This window comes from Magallana gigas, chromosome 2, assembly GCF_963853765.1.
Source record: "Magallana gigas chromosome 2, xbMagGiga1.1, whole genome shotgun sequence".
NCBI lineage: Eukaryota > Metazoa > Mollusca > Bivalvia > Ostreida > Ostreidae > Magallana > Magallana gigas.
In genome coordinates this window covers 54,551,676-54,575,411 of record NC_088854.1, presented here as the reverse complement: position 1 = coordinate 54,575,411, position 23,736 = coordinate 54,551,676, and the positions used below count along the sequence as shown (strand labels likewise).

Genomic DNA, 23,736 nt, shown 5'->3' with positions numbered 1-23,736 from the left:
CCTTTTTCGCCAACATTCCCTCACCCGGTTTGTACTGCACACGACCGATGCAGATCCAGAAGAATTCCCTAGCACCGTAAAAACTACGCGGTCACAGTAGCATCAGGGCCCCCCCCCCCACTTTTTCTCGCAGCAACAAATTTTTTCAAATATACATATAAAAAATTGAATTATCATGGAGTTGGCCCCCCCCCCCCCCCACTTTTTTGGGAGTATGTAAAAAATTGATATGAAAATAAGGAAATAAGGAGTGAAATTGAAGTTATATTCTACGCCAGCCCCCCCCCTCCCCCCCCCCCCCCCACGGATTAGGATTTTGAAGATTTTTGAAAACCTTGAAAACCTTAAATTTACCTTTTTTTTTTTTTTTTTTTGCTTCTCAAGATTTTTTGGATGAGTCTGGCCCCCCCACTTTCAAAAACGATGCTACGTGCCTGTTCTTTGCATAAATTATCGACTGATATTTTACTATATTACTATAATATTTATATTTCGTAGTTGTAAAAATGATGTGCTTGTTAAAACCGTCAACGTAGCCGTTGCGCACACGCTTAAAGAAATGACTTATGCCGCCTTCAAAATAGGATCATTTTGACAGTCAGATTATCTCGCGTAACTTTATAGATTGTCTCCCCTTGAACGAAGAACTCTTCAGCGCGCGAAATCTGTTGCTGATGCAGATATAATTTATGGTAGGAATATCGAGTAGATTTGTTTGTTATAAATGTTTTATTAGTTTGTTTTTGTTTTCATTTTTAACAGTCTATCATGTTTTGAAATATGCAGTACGAGAAGCATACTGTGAACTTACTACATAGAGAGTTCAAAGATAAGTTTTTTGTTCGGTTTGTTGATAGCGCCTACAGTACTGCATGCATTTATTTACGATTGATTTTGATTTAAAAATACATTGTAGTTAATGCAATCCATGGCTTGAAGGTTGAATTAAACTGTGTATTGAAATGTCTGCAAAATACGCATGTGCATAGAGTTATGATTTAAAATGATACGATGCCTTTTTCATTTTGAATGAATATCTATGTTTACTGAATTCAAATATTCATAGAGCAAGTTTGGAACTTTGTAATTTGTTTATTCTGTGCAAGCATTGTATTGACAACAAGGAGAAGGCATCAAAAAAGAAAATTGAAAGAACAAACTAATACTGAATAGATTTAGTGAAAGGTTTAAAAATTTCGTCTGGAGAGAGAAAAAATAAAGCAAGAAAATGCAAAGTATAAAGTATCCATATGCTGTTTGTGTGGAAAATAAAGGTAAACATTTTGTAGCAGGACCCATTATTGTTAAAGCTGTAAACTGGGAGAGAATAGCTGGCCAGTCACACATTGCTCTAAGGCTGATCGTGACTTTTGATAGATTGGAAAGTCGCTACAGAAAGGAATACACCACAGAGGTGAGAGGATGGCCAACAGTTTAATGCTTTGTCAATTGGGTGTCAGATTAGTTTAAACAGGTATTACACCTAAAGAGGAGAGGGCTTAGAATGTACATAATCAAAGAGGGGACAAGATCATTGTTTTTATTTTATTATACAAGACAGTCAGGTAAAGCAAGAATATAGGAGATTAAGTCTGTTGTGTGGTGTAACTTTTACCATTGTTAATAGTGTTTTGTGATGATAATAGAGTGCTCGGGACCTACCTGTGGAGGGTACAGGTAAAGATTTTACTTCTTATTGTGATTTCCAAATTTTGATTATGATAAGCTTCCCTATGAAATCTTCAACAATATAAATATATTATAATATTAAATGAGCCTGTTTAGTCTCTAAGTTTTTGTGACCACCTCCCTAAAATGGCTATCTGAATATTTTGGCTGTTCCATATAAATGAGTTAGTATTGATAAAAAGCTAATATACATGTATAATTTTTATTGTAAAGAGGAGAATGTATTGAATTTGATTAAATGATTTTTTCTTAATTATCTTGGGTAAAGATAAGATTGGAGATCTTAGTACCTAACATGCACTGTCTGTAGACTTTAAAGAAATTATTCACTTGTCAACAGTTCTAAGCCTTAATACATTATCTGCTTGTCGGCAATACTTGACAGAATTAAAATTTTTAAATTTTTAGCCAAATTGATTATTAAGTTAAACTGACTAGATGTTTGAAAGCTTTATGAATATGGCCACATTTTCTTGCTATACATGTAGTGAGACACTGAGTCAAGGTCCATTGTAGAAAATCCTTGGTACAAGTGTTATTTCTGTGTTAAAAGCTGATTGTTATAAGGAATTAACTTATGACAAATTGCTCAATTACAAACATTCCCATTCAAATAATTTTAAATGCCTGGGAAATTGAATGGCATATCTCCCAAGGAATTCTTTCTTTAACTTTAGTATATGTTCCTAAAGTCTCATAATCACAATTTACAATGTTTTAGGGATTTTTTTTTTTGAGGTATTATGAAATAACACCCGATTAAAAAACTTTTTTTTATGGTTACATGTTCCCAATTTAGGATCTTTTGTGAATGTTTGGAAATATCAAGACTAAAACCAAAAAATCTATTCCTTGAAAAAATCATTTTGTAAAATTATATTTTTGTTTAAAATGAAAAGATTATTTTTATTTTGAATAAGCTTTATTTCCTGCAATAACATACGGGATGTATATATAAAATTGTTAAAAGATACTACATGTTTTATGTGTTATGAAGTAACTTTAACAAGACCGAGACTGATCGGGGATTGTGATGACATTTGATATTACGTGTTGAGTAATTATCTTTTATTAATCTACGACTTGTTCCTCTCTAGTTAGTTAGTACGTGAAGTGTCACTGATGTAGCCTATGGGGAGAGAAACGTGTACTACACGGATGACATGCAGTAGCAATAAGACTTTTGTATTTTCTAATTGCTCATACTTGTTAAACCGAAAGCGAGTTGATGTACTTCAAAGAGGGGTTTTATGTGCATTGCATAGTACATTTGCGAGACCCTGTGATAGGATTATGTGCTGGTAATTATTACGAGGGTTTTATTAACAGTTAACACAACTTTATGAGACATGTTTTCTGATTACTGTGAATCCTGCACAGGGATTTGTAATGTGTCATCATTTGGGTTTGTTTTGTTTTTTAAATAAAATGGAAGTCTTATTATAAGCCGCTCAATGTTTATGTTTTTGAGTCCCCATAAAGAATGCATTGTTTTATCTTCAAGTGCACTGTTTAGAGTGCAGAAATCCAATATATGTGAGAACTTTGGAAGAATTACATAATTTCCTTGCTTCCTGGTCTGTTTTTATGCTAATCTAATTTAGCGAGAAAATTGGGAACACAACTTTGTGAACTTAATTCTCATTAGAATTTTGTTTCATTTGGCAAAGGAAAACCTAAGTGACATTTCTTATGCTTTCTTTCAGAGACAACACAGACTGTATAGCCATCACTTCACTAACAGGACCTGGAGGTTCACAGTGGTTTGATGAGGATCGTCTGTGTGTTTATCTAAGGTGAGTTACTGATCTGACAATAAGGGAGCAATCTATCAGCCGCTGATGGTCAATTAATAGATCCGTATCCCACGGAGAACTCCTCCGTCTGGACAGCCAATCAATGTTTTTAGACTTTCACTGACTGGTAGGGGGGCGAGGAAGCAGAAGCTGTCTACCACGGAACAGTCAGCCGCCTGGCTCCTGTTTATATAGACAGGGAGAAGCTATTTGGATGATAACTTTCCCGTATTAATCTGCTGTTGGAATCTGACAAAATATTTATATATATGCCCTCTCTTGGTTAATGACTTCTTTCATCAAGTATGGGACTTGTTTGTAAATGTTACAGATGAAATATAGAAATGTGCTGAAATGATAGATTTCAGATAAAAGGGTTTTGTTTCTCAGATACTGAAGGTATAGGCTAAGGGTTGGTCAATAGGAGGAACTATCTAGTCAAAGTAAAGTTGAAGGAAGCTATCTTTATTTTTTTTCCCCCAGTCTTTCTGTCTATATGTTTCCATTGTTGTGATAATTTCCTCAGTTTCTGCAGGTAATTACTATGAGCTTATCTTAGAATATTATTATTTGGTTCCTGTTTTTGCTATACAGTTATTTAAGAATCTACCTGCCTTTGTAGCTGTTAAAATTTATGATGAGAATGTTCATGTCTGATATTATTGCCTGCTTCTTTAATGTCCCAGCTTTAGTGCTCATAATGAATGTAGAATATGTCAGCCATATTTCTCAATCTTTAACAAATAGTATTTTCTTCCTTCCTTAACTTACATCATTTAAATATTCAGCTTGCTATGTTATGTGTAAAGGACAGTGGACAGGAAGTGAAATATGATTCTAAATAAAACAATAAAACATTAGATTTGAATAAAAAAGTAAGGTTGAGAGAGAGAGAGAGAGAGAGAGAGAGAGAGAGAGAGAGAGGAGTGTTAGAGTTAGGTACATAATGAAGAGAGTGAGGTGGAGGGAAAGAGAGAGAGAGAGATTTATTAGATACAAAGTTAGGTACAGAAGGAGAGAGGGGGAAAGAGAGAGAATTAGGTACAAAATGAACCCCGTCATAACACAAACAGCTGCTGAAGGCAGGCATCCTGGCTCTGACTCACACTTCTTTATGACAAAGAAAGGCTTTCTGTGATGTTGTGAGCCCTGCATTCTTTGGGTAATAACAACATAGTTTCCCAGTGATTGCCTGCGATTTACTGCACATGCAGCCAGATGTGTGCAGTTGAATTCATGTCCATTAAAACTTGAAAACAATTCTAAAAGCCACATAAATGTGCTGCTGCATGCCATAGTGTGTATTTGTTTCCTACGTGTACATTATGAAACACAGTGTAACATTGCTCCTGACTGGATCACATATTGTACATTTTGAGGTAAACACGCATCTCAATTAATGCATCAAAATGACAAGATATTTCAATATTCTTTATAATTGATATTCATTTTTGTTCCTTATGCACGATCCTCTGTACTGATGTCATTATACTTCTGTATCAGTTATGCTTTTATGCCAATTACATCTGATATTGTTACAATGTGTCACTCAATAACTTCCATGACTGAAACATTATGAGTGTATGTAATACAACGCTGAAGGAAAATAAACATACAAATTATTACCATCAAGTGTTATGATTGATGGGACCCATACGTATCCACTCAAACAGTGAATAGAGTTTTCTGAAATGTAATGTGTATTTTGAATTTATATATAGCTTTGTCCCTATTAAACTTTCACTTTTCCTGTATACATGCTGTGTCTGAGTGTCGGATTAACTCTGTAGAACCAGTGACTCATCCGTGTGCATTTTCTGTATTTTCAGATTCGCCAGACATCGTGTGGATACAAGTAAACACTCTTCTTGTGACTTTGTTTTAAAGACCGGTTTGTTCTGTTAACTAATTGTTTCTGACATTTTCAAGTTTTTGAGTTGATCTAACCTTTGAATTTGTTTGCCTTCCATCATATTTGTGATAAGATTTTTGAACAGAAAATTAAAACGCAGTTATTATACAAAACTGTACACAAAGAAGTAAAGTAAGAGCCGCAACAGGAAAACTGTGATTCAATGCGCTGGGAGGGATGGACTGCTTGTAAAGCCGGCTTGCATCTTGATGCAGGAAACATTCATATTTGTGTACACTGATTCTTTTGACATATGTGGGGCTGTCTTCTGATATTGAGTTCACACCATACCATGACTTGGAGCAAGAGAGAAGTCTATGGCACTCTGAGGAAATTTCCTGCTGTATTGGGATATTTATCATACGTGAAAAGTGTGAAGTGACTCTTAACCCTCGGAACTTTCTTAACTGGGGAGGAGATGGTTGGAAAGTGAATTATGTCTCATATTGTGTGTAGTATAAAGTGGGGATTTTGAGTGTGTGAGAAATCAAATGCACAGATGTGGTGGAAGAAAGTTTTGTTTTTGGTTCAGTTCAGATTTGATTAACTTTGTTGTGTGTTTGTTTTTATGCACTGTGTTTTATTCTAACAGCTGAGAATGGGAAGGATATAAATACAAAACTGATACATGTACTACATTGAGGAAACAGCTAAAAATTGACACAATTGTGTGAATATTTATTGAATTATGCAGTTTGATTCAAAAAGTTTGTAACTGATCAATGTGAAATCATGGAATTAAGTTCAGTGATACAGAATCAGACCAGCGATTTCATCGCAACATCATCCTCTTTACCATATTCATCAACTTCTTTACCACCCCCCACTGTACTGAGTTCAGACATTTTGAAGAGTTCACCAGTGACTGTGGATATGTCATCTTTCACTCAGTTAGTCACAAGTATGTCTTCAGAGCCCCTCTCCCTATCCCCTAGTTCTGCCATTCAGACATCTAGTCCCCCCATGGCATCCTTGTCAACATTTAGCATTACAAGTTTTCTTTCAGAGTCTTCATCCTTTGAGTCCAGCTCACCTGTAGCAACAACAACATTGCAAGATTCATCAGCTGATACAGTCTGGAGTTCACAGGAACTGTCCCCTAATGTGGGTCAGCCTAGTGCACCCATCAGTGCTGACCCTTCATCTGAAGTGATTTCCTCCCAATTGTCTTCCACTCCTCATTTGTCAAGTGAATATTCTGTGTCCTCTTTAGTAACCCCATCCTCCATTTCCTCCCAGTCCCTAGTCTTAGGACCATTAGTACCCTCATTAACATCATCATCATCATCATCATCATCATCAGTATCACCATCCATTGTTTCCTCTCTCCCCACACCCCAGCTGTCATCTGACATAGTGTTGACATCCACGTTCACAGAATCATCATCATCATTAACATCATCATCATCCATTTTGTACCCATCCAGTCCCAGTTTGATGGCATCGTCTACTCTGCTGCAACCTTCCACCCCTAATCTTGATGTCTCCTCCACTGCAATGCAAACCCCATCTTCCACTCCAATGCAAACCCCATCTTCCACCCTAACACAAACCCTGTCTTCCACTCCAACACAAACCCTGTCTTCCACCCATGGCTTCAGCACTGATTCTATAGCAGTCCTACCAGCATCCTCGAAGGACACAATCTATCCAAGCACCACCCTCCCAGTGTTACCTACATCCAGCTCAGTGTTCCCAGGGGTCACAACCACGCAGGGAGAGACAAACAACACCGTCAGCAGCACCCCAGCACCACGTAAGTAACACTGTACATGCTAAATACATTGTTAAACACCCCAGCACCATGTAACACTGTACATGCTAGATACATTGTTAAACACCCGGTCTGTGTACCGGTATTACTATATGTAAATCTTATGCTAGATACATTGTTAAGCACCTCATACCCCACTCCATGTAAGTAAAACATTATATCATAATGTTAGGTATATTGTTGGGCACCCCAGCTCCAGGTAAGTTAAACTTGACATGCTAGATACAATGTAAGTCCTATAGGGCTGAGATAGCTATCATCACTTTTACATCTGTTATTCAATCCCCCCAAAGGTCTCACTGGGAATGTGGTTCATCACTGATGTGGCTTATTTAATGTGGACTGAATGTTAGGTTATGATTATCCCATTGAAATCTGATTGATAATAAACATTATTGTTTAAATTTAATGAGTTTTTGAAAGCAGCTAAGATACAATCTGTTAATGAGGCTGTAATAATAAGTGTATCTGATGTTCAATAATAGTCAAATTTCATAGACAATTGCCATCAATAAGTCAAACCAATAAAAAAAATCATTGCTCGATAACTTCAGTGCTATAAGTTGTTATTAATGCATCATATGTTAATTAGTTTTAAGAAAAACATGATTTTATCAAAGTTAAGCAAACAACAAAACAAACAAATAGCCTGGTAATGTTTTCCTTGTGTATAATATGTCAGGTATTTTGCACACTTGAGTGTGTCTTGAGTTAAGATTTCGGTGAATGAGCCGAGTCGAGTGGGGAGAGTGATGATGACTAGTCTAGTGGCCTCCAGATATTGTTGACCTGTTAATTCAAGATGTGATCACAAGAGTCAGGTGTAACTGCTAAATAGCTTTATATCTTTTCTTAATGCCTTAAAATAATTTTCACAGAATTCATACTAACATGTGCACATAATTGACTTTTAAGAGGGTGGGGATTCTGGTGTAACTGTTCATGCACTGCTCCTTTCATTTTAAATATTTCTAAAAAAAAAAAAAAAAAAAAAGAAAAGAAATGTCAACAGCCTGGTTTTCATACACTTTATATCACAGAATGTTATCAACATTTGCACAAAAAGAGGCTTTATTATTTTATTCCTTTTGAGGAAGGGAGGGCATATTGATATGCAACTGTCTGTCTGTCGGTATATCAGTCGGTTGGTACACCAATGGTTTCCTTCATTTTCTTTGCAGACTGAGGCGTTGCATGGACTGAAATTAGATTTGGTATACATATTTATTATAAGAATAACTAGGTCAAGTTTGATTTTGGGTATGAAGCACAATTTTTGACAGATTTATGCCCCTTGAACTTAGAAAAATTCCTATTATTTGCCGTTTTCGGTTATTTTCTTCTCAGAGGTTCCACAGACTGAAATGAAATTTGGTTTACACATTAATCATAAGAATATCTAGGTCAAGTTTTATTTTAAGTACAAACGAACAATTTTTGACAGGTTTATGCCCCTTGAACTTAAAAAAAATTCCAAATATTTCCAATTATTTGCAGTTTCCATCCATCTTCTTCGTAGAGGATGCACAGGCTGAAATGAAACTTTGTATATATATTAATATCTAGGTCAAGTTTGATTTTGGGTACGATCAAGCAATTTTTGACAGAGTTATGCCCCTTTGAATTAGAAATATTCCACTTGTTTGCAGTTTCCGTTCATTTTTTTCCAGAGGTTGCACATATTGAAATGAAATTTGGTATTCCAATTTATCATAATAATGTCTAGGTCAAGTATGATTTTTGTTCCACCAATTTACCAATTTTTGACAGAGTTATGTCCCTTGGACTTACAAAAATTCCAATTATTTGCAGTTTCGATTCATTTTCTTCATGGATGTTTCCAAGGGAGGGGGCATAAGTGTTTCACAAACATCTTTTGTTTTATTTAATTTATTTTGTTTTGAAGGGGGGACACTAACAGGAGAAAGAAACAGCCAGATTTAATTGTGTGCATTTTGTGCTGCAGCTGCATGTACCAGTATAAGTTCCCCTGTCATCTTAAGTAATCAAAAGGTTCACTGATTTACATTGTAGTATCTTGCCACATAGACAAGGCATCGGTTCTGAGAATATAGCTGCAGGTCTGTAGCTTCTGGTCTGAAAAATTGGGATGCATTTGTAGATTGTACACTAGAGACTGTTGATGCTGTATCTTATGCTAGAGTTTATCTACATCTATGTACAAACTTATAAACAGATGCCATAGACAAAGATGCACTGTACTTTAATAGAATTTAAGTGTGTGCTCACGTTTAGTTGATTTAGTCATAAAGAAATAAAGCCATTAGTCACCACAATAAAGTGAAGTCAGAAAGTCACTGACCAGGATATGCCTAGGCTGTGGTGTATCAACCTATATTTTTATTCATTCATACAATGGACTGGAGGCATCATTTGTAAGTTTCAACACAGGATGTCAAACTGTCATTTAATGGACTCACTCCATTATCAATTCCTGTTAACAGCTTTTTGAAGAGCTCTATTACTTGATTTTATTGTTTTTACATAATAAATGAAGGTTAAAAATATTTTTGGTTTTTGTACCCAACAGACAATAATCAAATCTAAGAGGAAAAAAAAGATTTTGCTTTTTAGATGGTGACCTTCACATATCAGTATATAGCTATTCTATTGCAGAGATTCTAATTACCAAGCTGTAGTCGGTTACTTTTTGTCAATTTTCATAATAAAGACACAAATCAGTAAAGAACACTTGAAATTGATAACAAGGGGAAAAGTCCAAGATTTCCTCTTCCACAAGTTGATTCCCTCCTTATACAGAGAGAAATGACAAGAGTTGAAAATTTCCTACAAAGGTTGATAATGAAAATATGGACATCTTTTAACCAATTGGAAAGTCTCAAAACACCTTGGCAAGACTTTTCAACATGATCATCTTGTTACTCTCTGGTCTTGTTCAATTCAAAATCCACATAGAAATTTTTTTGTTGAGCTGTGTCTTTCAACCTTACGCAATAGAGGGAGTTTTTCAAAACAGAATTAATTCTTGGATTTTTTTTTTTATTTAAGGGAGGGAATGTTCATGAAGGTATTTATAAATATCAAACTGTTTAGCCAAAAGTGATTTTTATGGCGTATAGAACTCAATCGCTGTTTTGGACATGTGTTGGAGAAAAATTAAGATAATACATGTACTTTGGGACATATCATAATATTGTTTGTTTTAATGTAAATTTTAATTTGACTATGATGCAATTCAATTGTATATTTATTTTGGTATATATCCTGATTTATTAGGATGAAGGGGAGGAGACTATAGTCTTTACTGCGCTAAGTCCAAATAAATCAGGATATACTTGTACTGAAATAAATATTGTATGAAAAATACAAATCATAATGACTTTATTTTGTCCACACATTGATCATTGTTAACAGAATGGTAATGCTGTGAAATATTGTATGTTTAAATTCAACAAATAAATCTGTGTTAAATGGTTTCCGTAATGTAATATAAATAAAATGATAAGCCATGCAAATAAATGTCATAAATTCAAGAATTCTAGGTCTGTGGACATCAAGATAGCAATGGAAAGTGACAAAACTTGGCACATAGACTCTTGGTACAATAGGAGTGTCTGACAGTTGTGCAATCTCATGAGCTTCCAAGAATTTTCATGATGGAAAAATTATTTCCCCCCTAGCATCCTAATTTAATGGATATATCCTGAGCTCACACAAATTGGGTTTTTCCTTCAATCTACAGAAGTTTTGTTGTATTGAAAATAAGGTATTAGATTCGTGGCTCAGTTTTCCACTTTACTCCAAAAGTACTTTGTCCAGGTCACATCCTCTTGTACAGAGAGTCATGCAGTGTACCACTGCTGTGGGGTTCCTAGTCTGTACAACCCATTGATCTGTGCTATAACTTACTGTACTTAATTGCTTGCACTCCACTCGAAGCTATTCACAATCTATCACCATTTACCTCGAATATATACATTCTGGATTTTGACAGTGGTAGTAATTGTTCAGTAGCAAAATTTTGACATAATGTAGCAGATAGAGGCCGCTGTATTTTGTGCATATGAAAGAACAGTCATGTGTGCGGCACGTTAATGAGTGAGATGATGAGGAGATGTGCTGAATGGAGCGATGCCTCTTGGGGATTTCTGTGTACAATTGTTGATGGTTTCCACTTTCTATGTGTTTTCAGTGCTGGGGACTGGACTTGAACTCGTAATTGCCCTGTCCATAATTGGAGCCGGACTCTTAATCTTTTTCATCATCATTGTCTGTGTCTGTGTGCGGAGGAAGAAACCAGGAAAGGTGAGAAAATTATCAGAAGTTCTCTGCCGAGTGAAAATGAAAATACCAAAAAACACAAACTTTGTACAAGATAATGTCAAGATTTTATGTATCAACTATTGGACTACTATGTAGATGGTTTTGATGGAGGTCTTAATTACCTGGTATCTCAGTCCATCTGTCTCTCTTGATTTTGATGTAAATATAAACAATGTGACACTCTCAGTGAGGATCAAAGGTAAAAACTTTGTACAGAATAAGAGTTAAAGTCATTCATCACATGCTGAAGTCAGGTCAATTGTTCCACTATCAATCTAACAACACTAAAGGACTGTGGATTAGGTTTTCATGTTAAAGAACTCAATCTTTATCTGCTTGTTTGAATTTGGGATTGAAAACCGGATAAGATATTTTTGAACATAATTAAGTTAATAACTACATGCACATCTCAATTATTTTTGACATAGTCTATTTATAATCCTATTTTTGTGTTGGTCGATCTGTTTAACATTGACCTGCCAAGATCGGAAGCTCTTGAGATGTTTGTGTGTTACTTAAGTGTTATGGGCTTTTTTCTTCAGCATGAGAAATACCAGCCTAACCCAGTGACTGAGGACCTATGGGTTTCTGGCAGATCAGAGGTACCCCTAAACCATATAGACCTGCTGCCCCAAGTCAAGGTCACCAGTGAGGTGGACAGGGGCTCCGCCAAACTACGCAACGGGATCACCCATTTCAATACTGCTACAGGTATAAAAAAGCACACCACAGCCAGATAGAAATATAGTAGGGATCATGATATATCTTGAGCACTCTAGGTAGCAGAAACCATATAGACAAAACATAACATAGCACAGTACTGGGAGAGAGAAATCATAGAGATCATGATATATCTCATCTATGGGAAAGAGTTTATATACAGATGCTCAAGGCTTTGCCTTTTGCCCAATTCTTTTGAGCTATCAATCAAATATGTTTTACTGTAAATCAAAATTATATATTATAGCATGTTATATAGTATATGATGTGTGACCGATATTTACTATTTCTGATGCAAAACATGTACCAAAGACCTATGCTTGTGGATTTATTAATCACATATGTCTTAGGCTGAGTTTGTGACATTATTGTATTAGCCTTACAAAAATATTTTATTGTTACATGGTTAAAATATCATTCTCTGTGAATTTGCATGCTGTGTTGAAATCTGTAGAGTATTGCTTGACATTTGATTTGAGAACTGATGGGAAACCCATTAATGGATTAGTTTGCTGGTTCATCAGTTATAAATGATTGATGTCTGCTTCATCCTGTACTCTGAAAGTTTGGGAATTTTGTTACAGTGAGAAGAAGCTATAGCCCCGCACTGAGACACACCGTCACATTTTTTGATGAGGGTATTGTGATATATACATATATTATACTCTCTGTTTTTCTTGTTCAGTTCTTGAATTGTTTTACAGCTTGATTTCTTTGTGCATGTTTTAATGACTAACTTTTAAGTTAACATGATTTTTTGTGACTGCCTTTCTCTGGGGAACACTGAATGTTACATAGGGAATTATACATGTATAATGATCTAAAAACTCCATGGTATTAGATTTATAGTGATTACCATCACATATTTTAAATACACTAGCTGTACATGTACATATAAAACTGACATTGATATTTGTTATCTATTAGATAAGAAAAACCTCAGGCATAGCATAATATCATCATATTTGTGATAGGGGATTCCAATTTAAATTTGGAATGAAACAGAGCAATGCCATGATTCTCAAGCCAATTAATTGCATGTATCAAATTGAATTTCATAATGTATAGCTGTCCCACATAATTTGCTATCGTTTTGATAATAATGGTTTATTTCTAGTATTAGACAGGACTCAAACTTATAAACTTATTTACAACTAATAGGCCAATCTAATGTTTTACAACAAGAAATAGGCGGAACCATGTTTCTCTATTCATGGCAGTTGTATTTAGAATGTATATTACATTGTAAATGTGAGTAATATATTTGGCAAGGCAATGAAAATAATGCCCTGAAGGAAATAAATATATATACACATTTATGGAGTCTGCTCTGTTAGGCATGTTATCAATAATTTTTTAGCAGTCAGTGTATTTAAAGAGTTTTAGTGCCTTTTCCTATTATTTCACCTACACCCATATTTGAACGGAAAGTACCTGTTACTAAAAATAGATACTGGTTCGTGTCCTGATTTTAAACCATGGTACTGATTTTATAATGGTGTCTTAAACCACTGATTTGTCATAAATTAAGGAAACCTGCATTGAGATTGAGTATATAGAACTCTGTGTATAAATACAGTTGGTATTCTGAACTGTGATAACTTCCAGCAAATTGCCGTAAATAAGTATACCGTAAATAGATTCTAGTGTTATTGAAAAGATCTATTTATATTATGGTGTGCTCATACTCAGAATAATACAAGAGAATTTGAAATAAAAATCCAGCAGATTAGATAAATGTAATTTAAACTCTCTATTCTTATAGTACTTATGTGAAAAAAAATATTACTACTCGGTGGAATCGATCCGGCGACTGCAAAATCAAAAGGCCTTCATGTTACCCCTAGGCCATGCATGTAACAATTTCACGGGATATCTTTTCAATATGTGTGGCTATATAGATGATTAATAATATTTGTCTAATTTTCAGTACGAAGACCACATTAATCCAAAATTAATTCAATGTAAATGTGTACTCCAACACCTGTAGAAAACAATTTTTTGGATTTCCTTGGTTTAAAGTGATTCAAATAGTCAAATACCCAACTTTTTATTGCATACTTACTATTGCCCTATATATCCCTAACAAAATCTGAAGATTTTAATGATGTTGTTAAGATAATTAAGACTCTTTAAACAATTTGCATTTCTTTGAATATGTTTTAACTAAATATTATAAATACCGTAATATTGAAAATGTCTGATGTTTGCAAAAGCACTATGTTGTAGGTGAAATCATGTACTAAGTGTGCTATACCTCTTTAGCTCTCTTATTATTTTTTCTTTTTAATAAAATTCAGTTTTACTAGCTCATACCTTCATTAGGTTAAAGCTCAATAGTGAGTAAATCTTGTTTACATTAAACAATACACATGAGATAATAGTTATGATTAGTTGTCAAACGAATTAAGCTTGGAGGCAGGTCAACCTTTTGGCAGCCTTTTTCAGCCCAGATGTTGTGATGAACGAGGTCGTTATACGGAATATACCACCAACACAACCAAGCCTGTTTATATTTATGCTTTTTGCGACTTCCTCTACATTAATGTACTTGGTTAGTTTTCTCAGAAAAAAAAAGTGTACGTTACATAGCCCCCAGTGCTCTCTCACTGAGAGTTCAAAGTGTTTGATGTTAAACTCCATGTAACCCACTCACAGTCACTTTTTACCGCATTTATTATTCAGATTGCTTTGTTTTAACATTTTCTTCAAGCTGCGAGTTAAAACCGAATTTCAAACTTTGTTAATGATTCAGATTATTTTTCTGGTTCTGCGCAGTCTACAAAACAAAAACCTTCACTAACCGATGTAACTGGTGATTTCTGCCAGAGATGTTTTTAAAGTGTTTACATTACTAATTGTTACAGCCTGCGGAGTAAGCCCATGCATCATGGCTCACATTGAGCTCAAGATCATGTATAACTTGATAATGCATGATGAATAATTACTGAAACCAAATGGACAAGAGTCATTCTGGAACCATTAATTATTATCACCAGCAATAATTACAGCATAAATGATATTGCCAGAATTTTAGAACAATTCCACAGCACTAGCAATTTTTTTTAAACGTTTCTTATTTCCAAAAATGATATAACAAAAAATTGAAATCATAATTTACAAATTGGGATTCGGAAGCTTGCTCATGGTATCATTTTCATTAGAACTTTGGGGAAGTTGGTTTTCATTGCAGCATTTACTTATGGTATGTCATTTCTAAATTTACATGTACAACTTCAACATATTAAAGATTTTAATTTTCATTATTTTTTTTATTTTTTATTTTAGTAGAGGAAAAATATATTGCAATCTATAACTTTGAGGGAAAAAATGAAGACTGTCTGACCTTGAAAGAGGGAGATATTGTCGTGGTAACCCACAAAGATAACAATGGATGGTGGAAAGGAAGCCTGAATGGAAAAACCGGGTTGTGCCCGGGAAGTTACCTCAAAGAAGTCTCACCAGAAGTGGATTTTAAAAAAAGTAAGTTCCTTATTACAAATCGTGTTCCATACATTTGCACATTAGAATGGTGAAACTGTGGTGATTATTTAGGTTTTTGTACGGACAGGTATAACTGTATGTTGATTTTATTACAGACAATAGACTAAGCAATGGCTCTCAGCCTTTTGAAATATCCCTGGATGTGGACACCAATGGTCCCCGCCCTGTGTCCTCCTTTATGGCCCCGGAGTTGGGGTTCACCAAGAAAGCCTCCTCTCTACAGAGGGAATCCAACAAAGTCTCCACACTGAACAAAGTAAGCGGGCGTGGTTACAGGTATTGCCAATGCATCAATACAAAGACAATATCTTTGTACTGTATGTATACAAACTTTGACAAAGAGGTGTCAAGGTATAACATGTACCTTGGTAATTTAAATAATATCATACTCTTGCAATACCATGTTAAAAAAATACATTTCAATTGTTTAGATATTACGGTATATTGGTAAACCAGGTATACCTTGGAACATGATCTTTATTGCGGGTAAGAAATCTGTGCGCTGAATTGGCAGCACAATTTATGTTGTTGATAAAGAATCTTAAATTCTTTTTGCAACCTGAATTTGCAGCATGCCCTTGGTAAAGAGGTAGCCATTCCTCACATTCCTGATGATGTGGGGGAGGATAGAGAGAAGGATGACAAGGCAGTGAAGAGGAGGTCTACCATCTCTCCTGTCAAGGAGGACATTAACATCGGTAAGATCTCCATACAACAATGAATGCCTACTGAATTAATGGAGGACTGTTATCTGACATTTTGTTGTGTCCAACTCATTCGTATTGGCGCCTTACTTTTTTGAGATGTTAATTTTAGGCATAGCTATGTTTGATAAGTATGGTTATTAAATATTTTAAACAGAGGGAACCCAGTTCAAGGTGCTGTTTAGTTACACCGCCAACTTTAAGGAGGAGGTTAGTCTACAGGAAGGGGAGATAGTGACCGGAATCAGGAAAGACCGCAATGGCTGGATGTACGGACGCAAAAACCGTACCAACGAAGTTGGGCATTTCCCAGCTGTTTATGTTGAGGTAGCAACGCAGGTGAGTTACTGACGGAGGATGAGTTGCCCATATTTTCTTATAAGTACAAATAAAAAGATGTAGAATCCTATGAGACCTTTGTCTGGTATTAAACCCAGTGGGTTAAGACTTTGTTCCTATCAAAGGTATTGGTTTGAAATGTACCGGTAGAAGGGTATTTTGTGCATGGTATTTGCAGTAATTAGTTTTGAATTGATTAGTATATACATGTGCCCAGCTGATACTCAACATTGCTTTATTTCAATGTATTAGTTTCCAGCCATTACTTATATATTTTGTTGCACTAATCCCATAGGAGGACATAGAGGCTGCCAGCTTTTCCCAGTTTGGATACCCTGACAAAGAGACGGTCTACAAACAGCTACAAGTCAACAAGACCAGCCACCATGATGAGGACCTCATTGGCATTGGTAGGGCACTTACTTTATTTGTAATTCTTTCTCATTGCAATCCACACAAAATTCAAAATTTTAATTTATGAATTTTATATAAGACAAACAGTGTAACAGTTGTTTTACTCCAGTAAACATATTATAATGTACAATATTTGGCTTGGATTTGAAATAGTGTATACTTCGGAATGTTCCTATTCTTAAACTGATATGCCAAGACATTAAGTGGTGTACCCAATTTAGCATAAGCTGCGTTCCTCCAAAAAAAGCTTAATGGAATACACAGCCAAATGTAATTCATAAACAGTATTATACTCTCTATTCTTTATTCCAAATTTCAAAATCTTCTTCCTATTAAACTATTATTTATTGCTGACATGATAGAAACTTAATAAAGATAAAAGTGGATGCCTGGCTGATTAGTTCCATGTCATTAACCTTGTTGGATTGATTAGGACAGATTGCTTACCTATTCTGGAACATTGAATGTTACAAATACAGGTTACCAGTAATTAATTGAAAACAGGTATCTTTCTGTTTTCTAGAGTGTATAATGTTAAGTAAAATTTTCCTGAAAGAGAAGGAGTGTTGAAAGTAATTGTGGTAATTGTTTGTTATCTCAGAACACAGAGCTCTGCACTACTACGCTGCCGAGGATGAACAAGATCTGTCGTTCGATAAAGGGGACATAATCCTTGTGTACGAAGTCAACGAAAATGGATGGTGGCGAGGAAAGCATGGCGAGGAGGTTGGCTGGTTCCCAGGAAGTTATGTCGAGGTTTGTATTCCTATATTTGTTCCTCGGTACATCCAGTTAATGTAACCATTCATTCGTCATGTAACAACTACTTAAATCATCAATCTAAACAACTGTTAATCAACAGAACTATCATAGTTAAGTCATCTTGTATTTTATACTGTAAACTGCATACAATGTATGTTGATATTTTCACATTCACAGGCGGTTTGGCCATCAGAGGTGAAGGATTTGTCATGCATGTCTCATTTATTCATTTTTGGTTTTAAAGTTCTGTACAAATTTTGTTTGAATTTGGAAGGAAGACAGAATTTTATTTTGATGGGTTTTTTTTCTGCTCTTTAATTTAATTCCTAAATATAGTCCTACTTTAAAGGACCTTAGTAACCTTTTTATTGATGAATTAATTTATTCTACAGATTATTTTTATTAGTTACATATCTGTTGTTTTTTCTCTTAGAAGTGTGTGTAATAGATTCTGTCTTCACTTCCAAACTGACCATTCAGAAATAATGATCAGTGGTATGTTTTGCCTTTCAGAATCTAAGTCTTCAAGAGCATTCTTATTCATTAGACGTATTGTTTTTGTTCAAATGAAATTAAATGTTAAAAAACAACCAGTTCATCCCCACATTACTTTTCACAATTTTTTTCATAATTAATGTTCACATGGAAAATATCAGTCAAGAATCATATACCGGTGTAAAGGTTTACATTAAAAATATAATATTTTTTAAGATTACAAGCACTGTTAACTCCCAGGAATGAAATAAAGAATTATGGCTATTTTTCTGTAAAGTAAGAAAGATCAAATTGATTTGAAGTTTTTGCCATAGTCAAAATAAAGTTTTACGTGGGATTTGATTGGCTTTATCCCTGTGACAGGGCCTTCTTTCCTCCCATTATGGGCTTACTGTGTGTTCAGCTTAAGAGTGAGTTGTTGTGGATATATATTCTTTTGTGTGTTTTCCTCTATACAATATATAAATTAATGTGTTTGACTTTTACTGCCTATATTCAATGTATCAACAAAGAAAAATCTATTTTCTTTATTTCCTGATTACCTTATTTATTCTATTGATAAATGATTATTTTAAAAGAAATTCAATATTCTTTGACAGGAAAAAATCTTATTTATAAGAGTATGCTAGTTACTGAAAAGTGATTTCAGTGCATCACATTATTTTAATGGCCGAAATTTTAGCTAGAGCTTTGTTTGATGAGTTTATTCTGGCACAAAGATTATCTAGTTGCAAGTTCAGTAATGAGCAGGTTGTTTAATTTGATATTTTTTTCCAAGAGCTTTTTAATTGTGTTTAATTTTAGTTACTTGCCCATTACTTTAATTTTTTTAATCAAGGAACCGGTAATACAAGGCTTTTGAATGGCACATTCTAAATATTTTCCATATTCCTTGTAAGTCTTGTAAATCATCAGATAATGAAGGATGTATACATTATTGTACCGATGATGAATAATTGACTAGGATTTCAATATCTATCATAATTTTTATCAAGAGTGATACATCATCATTCATTTCAAACACATAAAATCATTGTTTATTTATTGATATATATTTGTCCAGAGTGCCAGAATGTATTTTAAGTCAAGATTATATTAATAGAAAATGAAATCAATTTGTCATGTCTTTTCTTTAAAGAAAACAACTGTCACTGTAAAACATGTACCACTCACCAGTAATCTACAATGCTTCATTTTGTAACATCCAAATATACCACTAACAAACACATATTGTTTAGGGATAACCCAAAATCAAGCATTAATATCAATTGGAATGCAAAATATCAGGTGTCATTTTACTGGCTAGTGATACCACTATATTCCAATTATTGTATTATGGAAGTAACAAAGAGCTTTGTTTTGTAGCTGGTGGATGAGGACCCAACAGAACTCAAGTACAAAGGGCCTGGAGAGCTGAGTGTGTCCACAGACGACCGAATTAGGTCAAGCTCCTTCCTATCTGTGGGGTCCATTACCAATGTATCCAAGACATCGGACGAAGAGACCGGGTCCATCTGCTCCGCTGGCACCACTGACAGCCGGCGACGACCGGTCAGGAAGGCACCACCTCCACCAGTGGGTCCGAAAAGCCCACGAACTCCCACTACCAAACAGCCACCTAGACCTCCCTCACATGTACCGTGGGCCAATCAAACAGAGTCGACTCCTATTGACAAGTCGGCCAATCAGAGCAGAGATATAAGTCTGAATGGTAGCGCAAGGAGTGTTAATGAGTCAGACTCAGTGGATGGGGGACCAAACGGATCAATTAAACCAGAGGTACCAAAAAGGTTCATCAAACCTAAACTGGTGAAAATATCTAAAAAGAAAATCAACCTGAAACAGTCCTTCAATTCAGTGCGAGCCTCCAAGTCCCCACCCCCACCCCGTCCAAACTTCCCGAAGCATATACCAAAGAGTCCTATCAACAGAAGCAAGGACGGGACCAATCAGTACAGTAAACTCAATGGTACCCACAGTTCTGGCTCTGAGGTGCGGGAAAGCAGGTCCAACAGCCAGAATAACTCAGCCATGCTTGACTCAGATATCAGTGGAGTGGAACCGTTACAACTATCAAACTCGGAAAAGGACCAAAGCCTTGTACAGAATAAAAGTGAAAATAGTTTGAATAATTCATCTCAGAAAAATTCTAAACCGAGTATTAGCCAGGAAAGTGAGAGACCAATGTTCTCAATGTCTAAAAACAACCTCAATGAACTCTCTCCAAATGAAGCAAGACATTCAACCCCAAAATATCATGATACCCCTAAGTTTTCTGATCCACCAGTAATTCACAGCAAAAAAATGAATGGAAATGTTGATAGTAATGGCACTGTACCTGAATCAGAGGCGAGTATCACTGAAGTGTCAGCTTTGGATGAAACAGATGGAGATATGAAGAGCCCAAAAGTTCCACCTAGTCCCAAACGTAGTCGCCTTCCAATGCTTTCAGGAGATACCTCAACTAATGCCCACCGAGCTCGATCCAAAGAGCGTCCACCTCCAGTTGCTCCTAAACCACTTCATAGACCATCCCAGATTCAGAGGTTGAAGTCGTTAGAACGCAACCAATCAGAGACGGAGAATTCATCACATGACCAGTCCTCATTACAAGACGACAGTAGCAGTATATTGATACATGATGGTTTGGATTCTTCCAACAATAATTCAACTTACTTGAATGATAGCCACAATCAAAACGCATCCTCTCAAATTAAAAAACCGAATATGCCCTTATCACAGAAATCTCCACAGAAACAGGTTACAAACAACAGTCGAATTCCAAAAACGGCAAGTGGTGCCATCAAAAGACCAAGTTCAGCTATGACTGGTAAACAAACAGAGAATTCTAACAAAGACTACAACAGGCAGATATCCAACACATCACAAAACTCCACAGGCTTCCCTGAGGCAGCTTCCCCAGGAAAGCCCCCTACCCCGAAACCGAAGCGACCTGACAATCCACCAATCAAATCTGACACACCAACTCATAGAAAAACAAGTGCTAGTCCAAGTCGCATTCCCTTGGGAAAATCTCCAACACGCCAACGCTCTGACTCTGGTGCTAAAACAAAATTACCTCAAAATAATTCTTCTAAATCAAGTCAAGTGGACTCAAAAATGACATCAAAGATTCCCACAATCCCATCAACAGATGGACAAAAGGGAGCTGCTACCAAGTCATCAAAAATACCTTCCTCTGATAAGAGTAGCCCTTCAAAGAGGGGACGGAGTGCAATCCCTAAACCCCCCAGACCTAGTCAACCATTCATCACCCCCGATCAAGTAGGAGCAGGAGGAGACAACTCACAGCACAGGTAAATCGAAAGTTTCCATTATAACAGCAGATAAAAAGCAAAATCTCTATGTCACACAAGTTACCTATTAAAAGACCAAATTATGCAATATGTCCTTCAGCTTTTTGTTTAGAAATGTTTACTTTTTGACAACAATTTACTGTGCCAAGATGTCAATTATTAATTTTGTAAGCAAGTTGTAAGATGATGGTTTGAACCAATTATTACCGGTATTTACTACCATGCTTTCTATAGAAATCAAAATGCTCATATTCCTTTTTGTAGGGTCCTGATCAAGAAAGCTATGTCTGGCTATGAAGCCCTGAAAGAGGGAGAGTTGTCTTTCAGTGAAGGCAGTCTCATAACTGAAATTAGCCAGGTGAAATAGAAATCAAGATACATGTATTGTTAAAATTTTACATTAAAATAATTAGTAATATCCAAAAGCAGTATTAAAGCGAACAATTTTAAAGTTGTTGGACCAGGATCAATATATTATGTAATTTCCAAAGCATTATTCAAATGGACAGTGTTCATGACCTAGATAAGTATTTTATGTAATTTCAAAAATCTTTATTGTAATGCTGCTGTTGCAGGATGCAGATAACCCTGGCTGGTGTGTGGGCCGGTTGCCTGATGGTACCACGGGGCGATTCCACAGCAGCTTCGTGGAGGATGTACCTCCAGAGGAGCTGGCCGCTGTATAAGTGGGAGGAGTTCTCCACCATTGTCTTGCCATGAAAGAAGTACTCTATGTTCAGATTGCGGATGGGATTTATTTAAGAATTACCGATGTAGTCCAATTGTATTGCAATATGAGTTCTTTCTTACTGAATTTCTTCTGCCATATATTTGATATGGTGAAAATTGTGAGATTATAATGTACTAGTATTTTCTTTTATCATATTTATGTGTGACTGCCATTATAATTTTGTTTGAATGTTCTTCATCCAGAATCTGGACATGTAAGCTAATGTAAATGTTTCAACATGTATGTTGAGTGAATGTGTAATGATTCATGCATTTAATGCATTTAGTAATACATGTACCATTTGTTCCATGTGTAGTGCTTTAATGAAGTGACTTTTACAATTGTATAACTTTGTTTTATAGATAACTTTCTGAGGTGAACGTTCATCAAACTTAGTACATTTACAATTAATTGTGCTCATTGTAATTGTAAGAGTTAATTATGACATACTGCATCATCTTGTGAACTTTATAGTATCAGTACTTGTATTTATATAGTGCCAACTGTTTTACTTGAAAGGAACAAAAAGCTTTAATAAACATTGAAATGAAATCATGGCTTTCTCTTCACAGGGACAATGACTTAGGAGTTCATAGAATAAATTGGTCTGTTTGCCCTTGACCCCGTTTGCCTTTGACCCTGTTTGCCCTGATTCCCAATTACCCAGAGTTTGTTAGCCCTCATACTCATTAGACCTTTTAATTTCTTTAAGATTATATATAATAAAAATATATGTTTATTATAAATTTTCAAAATCTATATATACTTGTTATTGATTTCAAATGCAATTTCCCAGATTTTATAGTTATCTATTTTTGATAACTTTTTATTATCTTTCATCTCCTTACGAATAATTTATTTAATCAATTACTTTACACAGGGAAATATTAACCCTCGTTTTAGTTCCCCTCTTTTGCCCTCGTTGCCAGTGGGCAAATTCCAGACACTGTGTTAAGTTATCTCTCTTAAAACACAACTGCATCTGGGGGAATTAAGGAAAGGGCATAATTAACATACTGTCTGCAAGAGAAGAAGGGCAAAAATTACCAGGGGCCAAATAATCCTGTATACAATAAATAAATGGTTTGAAGTTTGGAAAACAATTTTTTTTCATGAAAGATTAACCAGTTCTTATTAATTCTTTGTTCATCTCCACGTTCAGCCTTCATTAACACCTCGATTTCATTTTATTAAAACATAAAGAAAAATGAAAACCAGAGTCCAAAGAAAAGAATGGAATTCAAAGTTTTTACTAATGTAATCAGAAGTAAAACT

General features: G+C 35.4%; 1 protein-coding gene across 11 annotated transcripts; it reads left to right on the top strand.

Annotated features, from left to right (window-relative positions):
- The first annotated feature begins 1,291 nt into the window (after window positions 1–1,291).
- On the top strand, window positions 1,292–23,013 carry LOC105339146 (serine-rich adhesin for platelets). Of its 11 annotated transcripts, none has more exons than XM_066077281.1 (17): window positions 1,292–1,414; window positions 3,396–3,485; window positions 3,876–3,928; window positions 5,315–7,153; window positions 11,346–11,458; window positions 12,019–12,187; window positions 12,781–12,834; window positions 15,485–15,679; window positions 15,796–15,956; window positions 16,272–16,398; window positions 16,562–16,743; window positions 17,039–17,153; window positions 17,759–17,913; window positions 18,097–18,114; window positions 19,780–21,731; window positions 21,996–22,089; window positions 22,307–23,013. In XM_066077281.1, the coding sequence occupies exons 4-17, from the start codon at window positions 6,130–6,132 to the stop codon at window positions 22,415–22,417; spliced, it is 4,470 nt and encodes a 1,489-aa protein (XP_065933353.1). In that variant the 5' UTR covers window positions 1,292–1,414; window positions 3,396–3,485; window positions 3,876–3,928; window positions 5,315–6,129; the 3' UTR covers window positions 22,418–23,013. The 11 variants fall into 11 exon arrangements, with proteins under 11 accessions (XP_065933353.1, XP_065933350.1, XP_065933351.1 ...); XM_066077287.1 differs by lacking the exons at window positions 1,292–1,414; window positions 3,876–3,928 and adding an exon at window positions 1,557–1,677 and having other exon boundaries at window positions 5,315–5,340; window positions 6,404–7,153; XM_066077280.1 differs by lacking the exon at window positions 1,292–1,414 and adding an exon at window positions 2,759–2,990.
- The last annotated feature ends 723 nt before the right edge of the window (window positions 23,014–23,736 follow it).